This window comes from Pristiophorus japonicus, chromosome 16, assembly GCF_044704955.1.
Source record: "Pristiophorus japonicus isolate sPriJap1 chromosome 16, sPriJap1.hap1, whole genome shotgun sequence".
NCBI lineage: Eukaryota > Metazoa > Chordata > Chondrichthyes > Pristiophoridae > Pristiophorus > Pristiophorus japonicus.
In genome coordinates, this window is record NC_091992.1 from 114,699,252 (window position 1) to 114,713,356 (window position 14,105).

Sequence of the window (14,105 nt, forward strand, 5' to 3'; positions counted from 1 at the left end):
ATCTCTGATCACTTCCTCATCTGCTTCACAATTTACATCTACCTGCCTCAAAACCCTCTACCCTATGCTCTCCGCCTCTGTCCATGGAAAAACAAGTCTTATCCTCTCCAGATTCGTAACTGACACCCACATTCTCTAACTCTCAACTCCTCCTCTATTTGCCTGCTCAATAGTTGCCTTGCTTGTGCTTTTAACATCATTGTCCCACCAAATCCCTCAGTCTCCCAGCTCCACCATTCTTCGAGTACAATATCCAGCTTTGCAACCTCAAAACTGAGGGCTGCTGCCTTGCGCGCACATGGAGCATGACTAGCCTGGCTGTCCACCACAAGATCCACTTTATAACTGTAGGCTTTTAATATTCTAGGAAAATTCTGATAGGCAAATAAAAATCTAAACTCTTTTCACCAAACAACACCACCTCCATCTTTCTCCATCTCTTCTCTGAAGTTAGGTGCATGGGGCTCATGGATTTCTTTTTCTCGGTCCAACATTGAGGCTACTGTACCAGCTCAACTGTTTTTACTTCCTCCTTCCAGTGTCACTCCAATCCCTGCCCCTGCACCCAAATCCAGAGCGGCATTTTCCCCATCTCACTCCACCCGAGTTCTCATCAGACTTATCTCTCTCATGATTCTCGCCATCAACTGCCTCCACATCTTCCTGAACCAGCTCATGGGCATTTACTTAACTTTTCCTGCGCTTTACCTCTTCACCACCTCTCTCGAACCTTCAATTGCCTCTATGCTGTGAGATTTTTGTTAAACATTCAGTCTTGGATGAGCCGCAGTTTCCTCCAGCTAAGCATTGGAAAGACAGAAACCAACATCTTTGAACCCTGTCACAAATTCTGTACCCTTGTCACTGACTCTCTCCCTCTCCCCAGCCACTGTCTCAGGCTGAACCAGATTGTTTGCAATCTTAGTGTCCTATTCGACCCCAAGGTGAGCTTCCGACCCCGTATTTGCACAAACGAAAATACTGTCTCCTTCTGCCTCTGTAACATCGCCTGCCTCAGCCCATCTGCTGTTGAAGCATTCTGATCCATGCTTTTGTCATCTTCAGACTTGATTATTCCAGTAGCTGTTGGCCAGCTTCCCACCCTCCATAACTTCAGCTTATCCAAAACTGCTGCTTGTATTCTAAACAATGCCATTTCTCTCTCACCCACCCATACTGTCATCGCTGACCTACATTGGTTTCTGGTCCTCTATACCTCAAATTTAAATTGTTTATCCCAGTGTTTAAATCCCTTCCTGTCCCTCCCTATTTTGTGTAACCTCCCCAACTCTCTGTTCTTCTATCCTTGGCTTCTTGTGCACTTCTCTTTCCCTCACGATTGGCAGCTGCATCATAAGCTGCCTAGATTACACTCTGGAATTCCATATCTAAACCTCTCCTACTCCCTCTCATAAGCCATGTTTTTGACTGATTTGGTGCGTCTCTTAACACCTCCTCCTTTGGCTTAGTGTTAGTTCTTTTTCCTTGCACCTTGTATCAATGGAAATAAAAATGAGGTAGATGTAAAACGAGCTGGTGCCTTGCCATCACCTATTTTACACTAACAGACAAAGATAAAATCTACCCCATTAAGTGCTTTGGGACATTTTTCTGTGTTAAAGATACTTTACAAGCGTGGTGTTCTTGTAGTATTTGCTGGCATCATTATCTTCTTTTCTTAGTCATTGTTTCTACCCTTGATCCCACTGTCATCTCTAGTTTAATTTTTCATGATGCTTAGATAAGTTATGACCACCATCCTCTGGACGATTCTTGTTTGAATCCCATAATTTTTTATTTCCATCTTGCCCACCACCCAGGTCAATGTCACCTCTTCCATGTGTCTCCTCCATGTCATTGCCTATTCATGCTTTAATTTTTTATCCATCCAAATATAGCCATCACCTTTCTGCAGTCGTTTCTTGCCACGTGGTCACCTCTGGTCTGTCCAAGGTTCCATCCTTGACCCTCTTAATCTTTTGAGTATGGATTCTACTAACATTTATATGTTGACTGCAGATAGCGCTTCCTCTTTGCCATCATTCTTGTTTCCACAACTAATGCTGTGCTGCCAACTTCCTGTCCAACATACAAGTCATGGAGAAGCCAGAACTTTCTGTAGCTCAACATTGGTAAGAGAGAAACCATCAAATTTGGCTCCTGTAAAAACTTCTGTGCCTTAACCGCCACTTCCATCTACCTTCCTTGCTGCTTGATTAAGCCAAATCTATAAAAGGCACTGAAGTGTGCACTGTTAGACCCTGAGCATAAAACCCCACAGCTGACCAACTGCAAGACAACGTATTTCCACCTCTATGATCCTAATTTTATCTCACCCAACACCACTGAAACCCTCAATCGTCCTTTAGTCACCTTCTGGCTTGATTTTTCTAACACTTACCTTATCACCTTCCCAAGTTCCACCTTTCATAAACTTCAACTCATCCTGAACTTCGTGACCAGTATCCCATTCTTTATTAAATGACACTCACCTCTCACTACCGTCCTTGTTTACATTTACAGTTCTCACAATGGTATTTCTCCACCTTACCACCATTTTCCTTAAAGACAACTCAAAATTGTTATTTTAATACAAAATATTAATATTTGGTATTTCTAGCCACCATAATCCCTCACTTTCACCACAGACAAAACTCTTATCCATGCTTTCACCATCTCCAGACTCAACCTCTCAAATGGTCTCCCAAGCTCCACCTTCTACAACCACAAACACAAACTTGTTTAAAGGAACTGTCTGCATCCTGCCATGCTCTGTTACAATCCTTGCCAACCTAGACTGGCTTCTAATCCCCCCCCAATGCATTCTCTATAAAGTCTAACCCCATCTTTCATCTATGACCTCCTCCACCCTTCAGTCCCATCTGGAGCCCTTCATCCTTGGCGTCCTGTCCACTCCTTCTTTGTTATATCATAAGTGGCATGACATTGACCTGTCTCAGCCCTGCTGTCCAGAATTCCCTCCCTAAAACCTTCCATTTCATTTCATGTTTCCCTATCTTTAGTTCCTTTTTAAATCACAGCTATGGCTTCTGTTCCCGCTCCTAATTTGTCCATTTATTCTTATTGTTTTTTATTCTCTTTTATAAAATGCCTTTAATATAGCAAAACATATCAAGACATTTTATACATGTACATTTGTTGGTTCTTGAGAAACTCCATTAAACTATTGACATTTGAGTAATAAAGGTTTGTTTTATAATTCATTTTATTGGAAAATTAAGTTTCTGAAGCAAATCTTAAACTTTTTAAACATACTGTAAGTTACAGGGGCTGAACAAATTGAAGGTTAGAAATCACAGGTATGAGTTACAGTGAGCAAAACTTTGACAAACATTTTTTTTTTGCTTTAACCTACTTTGTTCATATTTCAAAAACTATAGATTACGTCAATCTGTTGTCGTTTTGTTAAGAGGTACTTTTAGATAACTTAGTTACATCCTTTAGATTGTTGATTACCAATATTTGTTCAGTCCTAATAACTTGCATCACAAATCACATGCGTCTGAGCTCAACATCATATTACCTGAATATTTTATTCAGTCACTTTGATATATAGACAAGCCATATGAAATACTATGTGCAGTAAGTATACAATTCAGATTATAAACAGCTGTATCAAAAGTGGAGTGCAAGAGATGTTAAACAAGAAGAAAGACTAATAGCACATATTCTATCTGATTTTCCTGCTCAAGTGATGCATATGACATCAACCATTTCACCTGCTAATGCTCAAATAGAGACCAGCACTCATTTGCATGGCTGCAAATTGTTATTTATTGGGAATTTGAATATGTCTTTGATTTTGACATTATTTTCTGACTTTATTCACTAGAGTAGGAAAGTTTATGCCACAAATTTCTCAATATTCAGTCAGCCTACAGCAGGTATCTTTGTAGGGTACCAGATGAACTAAATAAGTTATTTCCTCCTTCCAACAAAGGGCCCAGTCAACAGAAGCCTGTCAGAAGTAGATTTATTGTAAAACTCGTTATTCATATTAGATGTATATTGTGGGACGAAGAATGTGGAACTTAAAATATGCACAAAAAAGTGTGTTTTAAGCCTCAGGTTCCCGGTCATGTGAAATTCAGTGTAATCTTCAACTGTTTTACCCCATTTCACTGACATTTTAATTTCAATCAGGAACTTGCTTAACAGTGTAGGTGCTTTGTTTTTCTACTTTTTCATGCTTCACACTGCTCATCAGCACTATTGTTTATTAAATTGCTGGTGAATGGAGCACATTGACTGAAAGACCAGTAAAAGAAATAAAACAATTGGAGTTCACAACATCTAATATGTCATATTGCACTTATTAATTTTGCACCAATGTTCCCTGTAAGCTGCTCTTTGTTCTGCACAGCCTGTTTCTTTCAAAGCGGGGTCCCTTTAAATTTCTGTGCATGCACAGTATTTCCAATGTAAAAGCTTGTGAGTAGCCTGCGTGGGACCTTAAAAATTACTGCGCAGCTGAATAAGTGTGCAGCTTAGAGGGAACACTGACGATAGCACCATATATCACAAAAATGGCATGAAATTAACCATTGTGCATCACATACTTCTAGAACTCAAATACAGAGCAGTGTGGTTAGTGAGAAAATGGTGCTGTACCTCTTGTGCTACTGAGCAGTTCTCCAGTTTCCTTTCCTACTAAAGCCATTTTTCCATAATGCAGTACACAGTCAAAGAAAGCAACAGTCTATTTTACAACCTTTGTTCGAACAAAGCTTTTGTAGATGACTTGGAAAACACGGATGAGAGGTTAAGTAGAACAAACATTACTTGAATACCAAATAATAGTATTTCTTCAAGAAAACCCACATTATAGATTAGTTTAATAGCTGCAGTAGAAAAAAATGGTGCAACACGATCTAATTACTTGTATATAGATACTGGAAATATTTCATATGCTTTGGCTGAAACTATAAGGAGGTGTCAGAGGCCAATGTAAACTGAAATTTGCAATTGTACATGAGCGGGGTTGGACTAAATCCAGATACATACTATATTGGCAGGAAAAAAGTTCCCATGACACCTTTATCCTTTCTTGCCCATGATGGCCTAACTAAAAAGTTTTGATTCACGAATCTGTGGTGGTCTATGATAAATAAGCAAATGCCATAATTGGCTCAGAAGGTGTAAACTAATTAGGATTAAAGAATTCAAATCTAGTTCAACTGAACCAGAAGTTAAAAAAAAGTCTGGACTAATTATTTTACCCAGAACACTGCCACATCTTCAGAAAAATGATGTACTTGTATGAAAGTTAGTTTTGACCTTTTTTAAAAAACATTTTATTGTTGAAACAGTGACCCTCAAGTTGGGTCTTATCCCTGCTCGTGTGCCATCACCCACTAGGAACATTCTTGTGTATCCTGGAGTGGCAAGGACAACAACGTTAAAGCTTCTCCACCAGAACCCATATTACAGAATGAGAAGTTAGCATAGTTTCCTTGGCTCTCATTGTATGTCTGGAGCAGCACTCGGGTCATAATGATATGGAAGATGTGCCTTTTTAAATTGAGAAGACAAGACCCATAATATAAACACCACAATGTTGGAAAAAGTAACAGAAAAGATTGTAGGAGGGAGGAAAGAGTTGAAGGAGCTATGGTAGCAGACAGTTTTTAAATATTGGGAAAGAATTAATTAGGAGATTGTGCAATGGATCTTGGTTTTTTTTTTTGAGTAGGGATGGAGGGAGGATGAAGTGCATGTCGGGTCCAATAATTAGAGCTCAAACTACATTTTTTTAAAACTTCAAGAGCATTTAGTATTGATAATTGAAAAAGACATTAAAATTGAATTAGCAGGAGGACGTTTGAGAACAGTCTCTTTTTCAAGTATCAAGGACTTTATGTATCCAGTCCAGGAGTGTGTGAGGAGTGTCCCAGATATGGTAGTAATATTCAAGTTTATGATATAATGTTGTTTGCTAGAGAGCTAATACTCGTTTAGGGGGAAGTGTTTGGTGCAAAAGAGGAAACTATTTAAAGAATGAAGAGTCTGCAGTTGGCAGTTTACTTTTATGTAGTAATTTCAAATCTCTAAAGCTCAGGAGCTTAGAATGCTTTTTGTATAATCTCGGGTGGTAAAGTGATACTGTACCCAATCCATATCAACTTCATAATTGCAAAAAAAATGTCATCCTCTAACCCCTGCTGTGAATCCCCATACACCCTCCAAGATTCTCTGGGTCACAGATTATTTTTCCACAAACATTAATGCTGGTTTCAAATGACTACCTCTTAAATTGAATTGCCTGTTTTTTCTCTACACAGAGGTAAAATGCCTGATTATATTTCATAGTCGTCCATCCTGTGGTCTGAATAAAGGAACAGTAATTACAGGTAAGTTGAAGCGACTAACATCCTTGGAACTCAAAGACACTCTATTTTGGAACAGAACATTCAGTTGCTTGAACTATTAGGCCAATGCAGCAAATGTTTTTGCACATCGTCCTATTTAAAAAAACCTTTACAAAACGTCCAGACATTTTATGCATTAATTTGCCCAAAGGGACTGCAAAACCCGTGAACTGAACATTTCACTTTATATGATTGCTCCCATTCATTTCAATACACATTTTGGATACAAATTTTTCCTAACTCATACCAAGTCCAATAACACATCATCCCTTTGCTCGTTGATCTACATTGACGGCCAATGCCTCAATTTTAAAATTCTCATGCTTTTTTCCCCCCTCCCAATCTCCATAATCCCTTCCAGCGGATTCTGGCCTCTTGAACATCCCCAATTTTAATCGCTCCACCATTAGTGGCTATGCCTTCAGCTGCCAAGGCCCAAAGCTCTGGAATTCCCTTCCTAAACCTCTCTATCTCGTTTCCTCTTTTAAGACACTCCTTAAAACTTACCATTGGTCATCTATTATTAAGAATGTGATAACAGGGCACTTAGAAATACTAATACGATTAGGCAGAGTAAACATGGATTAATGAAAGGAAAATCATGGTTGACAAATCTGTTTGTTGAAGTTGTAACTAGCAGAATAGATGAAGGGGAACTATCGGATGTGGTGTATTTGGATCTTCAGAAGGCATTTGATAAGGTGTCACATCAGAGGTTACTAAACAAACTTAGGGTTCATGGGATTTGGGTTAATATATTAGTATGGATTGAGGATTGGTTAACGGACAGAAAACAGAGAGTAGGAATTAACAAGTCATTTTCAAGTTGGCAGGCTGTAACATGTGGGGTACCGCAAGGATCAGTACTTGGGCATCAGCTATTCACAATCTATATCAATGATTTGGAAGAAGGAACCAAATGTAATATATCCAAGTTTGCTGATGATACAAAACTAGGTGGGAATGTAAGTTGTGAGGAGGATACAAAGACTTCAAGGGGATATAGACAGGCATAGTGAGTGGGCAAGAACATGACAAATGGAATATAGGCCCCAAGTTTCCACACGCGGCGAAAAAGGCGCACCTCAGAGCTGGGCGCCTGTTTTTCGCGCCGAAAACGGCGCTGGAAAAAAACGCGGTATTCTCGAGCTCGATGTCTGCTTGGCATGGCGCACAGGGGGCGGAGCCTACCACTCGCGCCGATTTTGTAAGAAGGGGGCAGGTACAATTTAAATGAGGCTTCTTGGTGCCGGCAACCCTGCGCGTGCGCGTTGGAGCGTTCGCGCACGCGCAGTCTGAAGTAAACATTGGCACTCGGCCATTTTTAAAAGTGCTGCAGAAAAAGTGAAGATTTGTTTCTTGGACCCCTGCAAAGGCTTGTATTTTAATTTTCTTGATATTTCTGTGTGTGAGGGAGTGCTTTTAGCAGCACTGCTGAATAAATCACCACCTGAAATCAGTGAGTTCAGCTTTTCACTGCTAAACTTGCAGAACCGGTGCCTGCAAATTAAGGACTGTGTGTTTGGAGAAATAAGAGTGCCAATTCAACTTTGCAATGGATCAACGTCCACCAAGAACAAAGAATTTCCTGCATGAGGAAGTGAAGATATTAGTCAACGTAATTGAGCAGAGATGGCAGGAGCTAGATACCAGCAACAGAGGTCGCATAAAAGTGCCACCAAAAGAAATGAAGAAATGCTGGAACCAAGTTGCAGAAGATTACTGCGCAGTGGTGCATACCAGGAGATCTGGAAGTCAGTGTAAAAAGAAATGGCACGACCTTGGTCAAGTAGTTAGTGTAAGTAATATTTCCCATTTTTAATTTAATCGTAATTATAACCTGGCTATCTGTATGTCCCACCTTGCAGACTCTGTAAAAAGTTATATTTTACTCTTTGCAGAAGAAATTGGCCTACAACAAAAGGGAGGCAACTCGGACAGGAGGAGGCGTGCCCAATCTGCATCCACTGACACCCTTGGAACAAAGGGTAGCTGCTATGATGAGTCGCACATGGAGTAAAGCAATCGGTACAGCACAAGCTGGGCCCGCACGCGAGGAAGAGGGTAAGTCCTGAAAATGCATCATGTCCCTATAAATCAACCTGCTGCCTGGCCTCATGCCACCCACCTGGCCCCCTCCCTTGCTGTTAAGAATTTGACTGTTCTGATGTATTTTGCAGAACATGATGATGATGATGATGATGATGACGATGCTGCTGCCAACCCTGAGGATCCTGAGGGTACAGAACAAGAACCAGTACAACCAGCTGCGGACGATCCAGACTGGATGATGGCAGCGATGACTGAAATGTCTGCAGGGGAGAGCTTCCAATTTAATGTTTGAGCCCCCATCAAGGGGCATCAGAGTTTCAACCCCTAGCATAGGTCTTGGTTCCACCTTCCATGGTTTCGCTTCCGATATTGCGGGTCCCACTGGTATAATGCAGCTTTCTACAGTCAGTGCACTACCGTCCCAGCCTGCGCCTCCCTCTCGCATAGGTTCTGGTTCCACCTACTATGGTTTTGATTCTGACGCTTCGGGTCCCAGTGTTGCTGCTGATATCATGGAGCAGTTTACACCCATTCGTCCAACATCCCAGCCCACGGCTCGCACTCGAGTGCTGTCGTCTGGAACACAGAGCATCCCACCATTCCAGCCCGAGCCTCTCCCTCCAGTTCAGCCGTTTGGAACACAGAGCGTCCCACAGTCCCAGCCTGCGCCTCCCTGTGTAGTGGTGCCGCTTGCAACACTGAGCATCCCACCGTCCGTGCCCGCGCCTCCCAGTGTAGTGGTGCCACGAGGCAGACCCAGGCAGAGGAGAAGGAGATTGGAGACACGCTCTCCTGAGATGCAGCGTACAACAGATGCGGCTCAGGTTGTGGCATTGGCTATGGAGACCAATGAGCTTACCCGATCACTCATCGGTGGCGTGGCGTCAATGCAGTAGGTGAAGAGTTGACGGTCCTGACTGGAGAAATAGCAGTAATGACACGGGAACTTAGGGAATGTCGAGGGAGTGCAATCGATGGCATAGGCTCAGGGAGGGCATGCAAGTGTCGGCACAGGCCGTCAGGGAGGGCCTGGTTGAGGTAGCTGCTGCAATAAGGGCACACAGTCCAGCCAATCAAATTACACCCTCATGAGGAAGTGAACATTCACTGAGATATGGATGAGACATGGTTGCAGCCTTTGTTTGCTGCTTTTGTTCTGGTTCTTGATGTAGCTGTAGTAGCGTTTTTCAAATTGAAATTGTTTTGTAAGTTTTGTAACTTTACAACTTAAGGGATCTTATGGTTTTCAAGTGATCTTATAGTGTAAATGCTCTCATTCTGTAAATTATTTAATTTTGCATCTAAAAAGTGATCTTGAAGTGTAAGTGATCTTAGAGTGTAAAGTTTTTCACATAGAAAGTGTTTTGTAATTTTTGTAACTTTACAAGTTTATAAGTGATCTTAAAGTTTTTAAGTGATCTTCAAGAGTCATATTAAAAAGTATAGTTTGATACAACAAATATTTTATTAGTGACGTTAACTTTTCAATAAAATATTTTTTCATTAAAACTGTTTCATGTTCCATTAACACAACACAACGTAGGAACAACTGCAAAGAATAAACATGTCCATATGCAAAAGTGGTCGCAGAGCCCTCAGGCATCAGTAGTTGAAGCATTCACGGATGAGCTGCTGGCGCAAGTCTCGAGCAATCGTTAAAGGGGCACGATGGACGGCCCTCCTCCGACCTCGTGCTCCGGCATCAGGCACTTGCATGCTTTCCTGATTGTCGTTATCATCCACATCCTGGTCTTCCGTAATACTATCATCATGCACTGGACCCTCACGTCGGTCTTCGGGTTCCACTACCAGCTCCTGCTGCCTCATGATGGCTAAGTTATGAAGCATGCAGCACACAACAGTGAAGTGACCGACAATCTGAGAAGAGTATTGCAACTGTCCTCCGGAATGGTCCAGGCATCGGAATCGCTGTTTCAATATGCCAATGGTCCTCTCAATGATGCTGCGCGTCGCAATGTGCGCCATGTTGTATTGACGGTCAGCTTCTGTCCGTGTCACGCGTATGGGCGTCATGAGCCAGGTGGTCAGGCCGTACCCTTTGTCTCCCAGTAGCCAGCTCTGCCCTTCTGGCTGCTGCTCAAACATGTCAGATAGAACGCTGTCGTGTAGGATGAACGCATTGTGGGTGCTGCCAGGGTATCTCGCATCGACTGACATGATGCGCTGCTTGTCGTCACACATGAGCTGCACATTGATAGAGTGGAAACCTTTCCTATTTCGGTACTGCTCAGATTCCTCCACGGGTGCTCGCAAGGCTATGTGGGTACAATCAATGCAGCCCTGTACCTTTGGGAAGCCGGCAATCCTGAAGAAGCCCACAGCCCTCATGAATCGCTTGTGTGGTCATTGGGAATAGATGAAGTCATTCCTTCACGCATAAAGTGCAGCCGTGACCTGGTAAACGCAGGCATGTATTGCACGTTAAGAGATGGCACACACATCTCCAGTTGTAGCCTGAAACGATCCCGAGGCATAGAAAGAAAGTGCAGCTGTTACCTTCACTTCAACAGACAAGGCAGTTATCCTTCTGCTTCTGGGCTGCAAATCTGCTCTCACCATATCACAGATCTCAGTGACAACTTCTCTGCGAAAACGCAGCCTTTTTACACAATCAGCCTCGCTCATGTCCAGGTACGAGCGCCTGGTTCGATATTGTCGACGTGGGTAAGGTCTCCTGCCCATCAACCTACGGGCTACGACGTTCCTGGTGCGGTGAGCTCTAATCAATTCTCTCCTATGCAGTGAATTGATGGCAAACCATTGCATAATATGTGGTGTTGACAATGCAGCACCCATTCTGCAAATTTAAATATAAAACTGTATGTGGCTGCCTCTCCCTGTCCAAATGGCCTCAGTCCCCCTCATAGCTCAAAGGCTGCTGCTGTATCTTTGGCTGCCGGCCAGCCACTGACGCCGCCCCTAAAGCATGGCCAAATGGCCTCAAGAACCTTAATGAGCTGCGCGTGTCCTGTGTTCATTCTTCGGCTCCCGGCCAGCCACTGACGCCGCTGCAATCCCATGGCCGAATGGCCTCAAGTCCGTCCGGGTGCTGCATCTTCGCGGGGATTTAAGGCCTGCCTCAAGCACCGCAGCTCAGCTCGAAGGCTGCTTGCTGCCTGCCGCTGCCATCACAACCCTGCCTCAAGCACTGCAGCTCAGATCGAAGGCTGCTTGCTGCCTGCCCCTGCCGCCGAGACACTGACGCCACACCGCTGCCTGAAAGGCCTGCCTGAAGCACTTTCACACAGGTAGGAACATGGTTTATTTAATCTTTTCTTTGCTTATAAATTTTTATTCAGGTTGGATTTATTTGTATAAGTATAACTAAGGATTGATTGTAGAATTTAATGACTTCCCCTCCCCGACGCCTAATTTGTAACCTGCGCCTGATTTTTTTTAAGTGTAGACAAGGTTTTTTCAAGCGTACAAAAATCTTCACTTACTCTATTTTAAGTTAGTTTGGAGTACGTTTTCACTGTGGAAACTTTCAAATCAGGCGTCAGTGGCCGGACACGCCCACTTTTGAAAAAAAAAATACAGTTCCAAAGTGAAACTGTTCTACCTGACTAGAACTGCAGAAAATTAAATGTGGAGAATTCCGATTTCTAAGATACTCCGTTCTACACCAGTTGCTCCTAAAAATCAGGAGCAAATCATGTGGATAAATGGTGAGAGATTGGGAAATGTTGGTGTTCAGAGGGACCTCGGTGTCCTTGTACATGAATCACAAAGTTATCATGCAGGTACAGCAAGTGACTTAAAGGCCAACATAACATTTGCTTTCTTATTAAAAGAGGGTTCGAGTATAAGAGTAAAGATATCTTACTGCAATTATATAGGGCCCTGGTGAGACCACAGCTGGAGTATTGTGTGTAGTTTTGGTCTCCTTAGCTAAGGAAGGATATACTTGCCATAGAGGGAGTGGAATGCACTGAAGATTCACCAGGATGATTCCTGGGATGGAGGGATTGAGTGGACTAAGCCTATATTCTCCCACATTACAACAGTGACTACATTCCAAAAGTATTTCATTGGCTGTAAAGCAATGAGACGTCCGGTGGTCGTGAAAGGCTCTTGGAAGAATAAAACATATAACATTCTTACAGGGCCTGACCGGGTAGATGCAGGGAGGATGTTTCCCCTGGCTGGGGAGTCTAGAACCAGGGGTCACAGTCTCCGAATAAGGGGTTGGCCTGAGAGGAGAAGAAATTTCTTCACTTAGAGGTTGATGAATCTTCGGAATTCTCTACCCCAGGATGCTCGGTCATCAAGTATATTCAAGACAAAGATCGATAGTTTTTTGAATATTAAAAGAATCAAGGGATAGTGGAGTTGAGGTAGAAGATCAGCCATGATTTTATTGAATGGAGGAGCAGGCTCGAGGGGCCAAATGGGGTACTTCTCATTCTTACATTCTTATCTGTCCTAATATCTCATGTGGCTCAGTGTCACATTTTGTTTGACGCTCCTGTGAAATGCACTGGGATGTTTTTCTACATTAAAGGCGCGATATAAATACAGGTTGTTGTAAACTGAACCCGCTTAAATTCTTTCCATATATTTCATTGTGTTGCTTTTATTTTTGTAATTTTTTGGGTGCTTTTAGTTCCTGAACTTTAGCCTTTTTTCACTAAATAGTAAACATGAAAAATTTGCTTATTGCCGTATTCCTTAACAAAATAAGTAGCTAATTTTGTTGATGGTTTGAGAGTAGGGAAAGTTTGAGATTAAATAATGCCAAGTTGAGGAAGTTGGCAGGATAGGTAAGAGAACTTGCATTCCGTTGTGGTGGTGTATGACTTTCTTCATGCGCTGCTTTGAAATTGATCCTGTAAACTTTCTGGTTTCTTCAGGTCTGTTTCTAGAAAGTCTTCAGGAACATCCTGGGCAATTTTGAGATCGTGCTGGATTTCCTGTTGCTCATCAGTCTCAAAAGGGTGTATCCTCTGACAGAAGGCTTTTTTAGATGGCTGAACTAATGCTAGAAAAAATGCACCCAAACTCGTACCAATACCACAAAAGAAGAAAGCAGATCCATAATTCTGACCTGTAATATCCACAAGCCAACCTGAAAAGAAAAAGAAAGTCAATATAACTTTCATCTTTTACATTTATAATACTTTTTCAGTAGTCGAGACAACATTTAAGAAGTGGTAGCCTAGATATTATCACATTAGCATTCAGAGTTGTAAATTTGAGCTCAAACCCCATTCATGGTAAAGCTTTCTCAAAATGTATTAAAATTGTAACTCCAAGTTGAAATTCAGGGTTTTCTGCTATGAAGGCAGATTTTGGTGAAAATTTGATTAAATTACATTAATATAGGCATCAGATGAAGATTGAGTATTTAGTTTTGTTACAGATTTCAGCATATTCAATAAATTGTCTTGTAAACAAATGAAAAGCTTCATAAATTAAGAGGGTCTGGATGGCACAGTATGCAGAACTACTGGTAGGTGGGATGAATTCAGTTTCTATAGATGTAACAGAAGTCTTGGTTGAAGCTACTGGATAAGTCTACTGTGAAAATGAGCATTTGTCTACAATTTATATATAAATCAGTATACAGTGGCAAGCTTAAATGTTTATAGATATAAGGGAAATTAGTGCATTAGAGGTAGAAGCTCATTTCAAATAGATACT

General features: G+C 42.0%; 2 protein-coding genes across 10 annotated transcripts in view; one reads left to right on the forward strand and one right to left on the reverse strand.

Moving 5' to 3' along the window:
• Positions 1 to 14,105, forward strand: part of LOC139226742 (arylsulfatase G-like) — a 244,584-nt gene that overhangs the window by 21,957 nt on the left and 208,522 nt on the right. For 3 of the 4 annotated variants that reach the window (XM_070857718.1, XM_070857717.1, XM_070857720.1), the window contains one exon: positions 6,303 to 6,371. The gene's annotated coding sequence lies outside the window, so the exon portion shown is untranslated. Of the gene's footprint in view, positions 1 to 6,286; positions 6,372 to 14,105 lie in introns of those variants that run through there. The other variant, XM_070857721.1, reaches the window with a different exon arrangement.
• The window catches only part of LOC139226740 (monocarboxylate transporter 7-like), a 47,152-nt gene continuing 45,841 nt past the window's right edge, over positions 12,795 to 14,105 (reverse strand). For all 6 annotated transcript variants that reach the window (XM_070857711.1, XM_070857716.1, XM_070857715.1 and 3 more), the window contains one exon: positions 12,795 to 13,530. In XM_070857711.1, the coding sequence (XP_070713812.1) occupies positions 13,268 to 13,530 (263 nt within the window). In that variant the 3' untranslated portion in view covers positions 12,795 to 13,267. The remainder of the gene's footprint in view (positions 13,531 to 14,105) is intronic.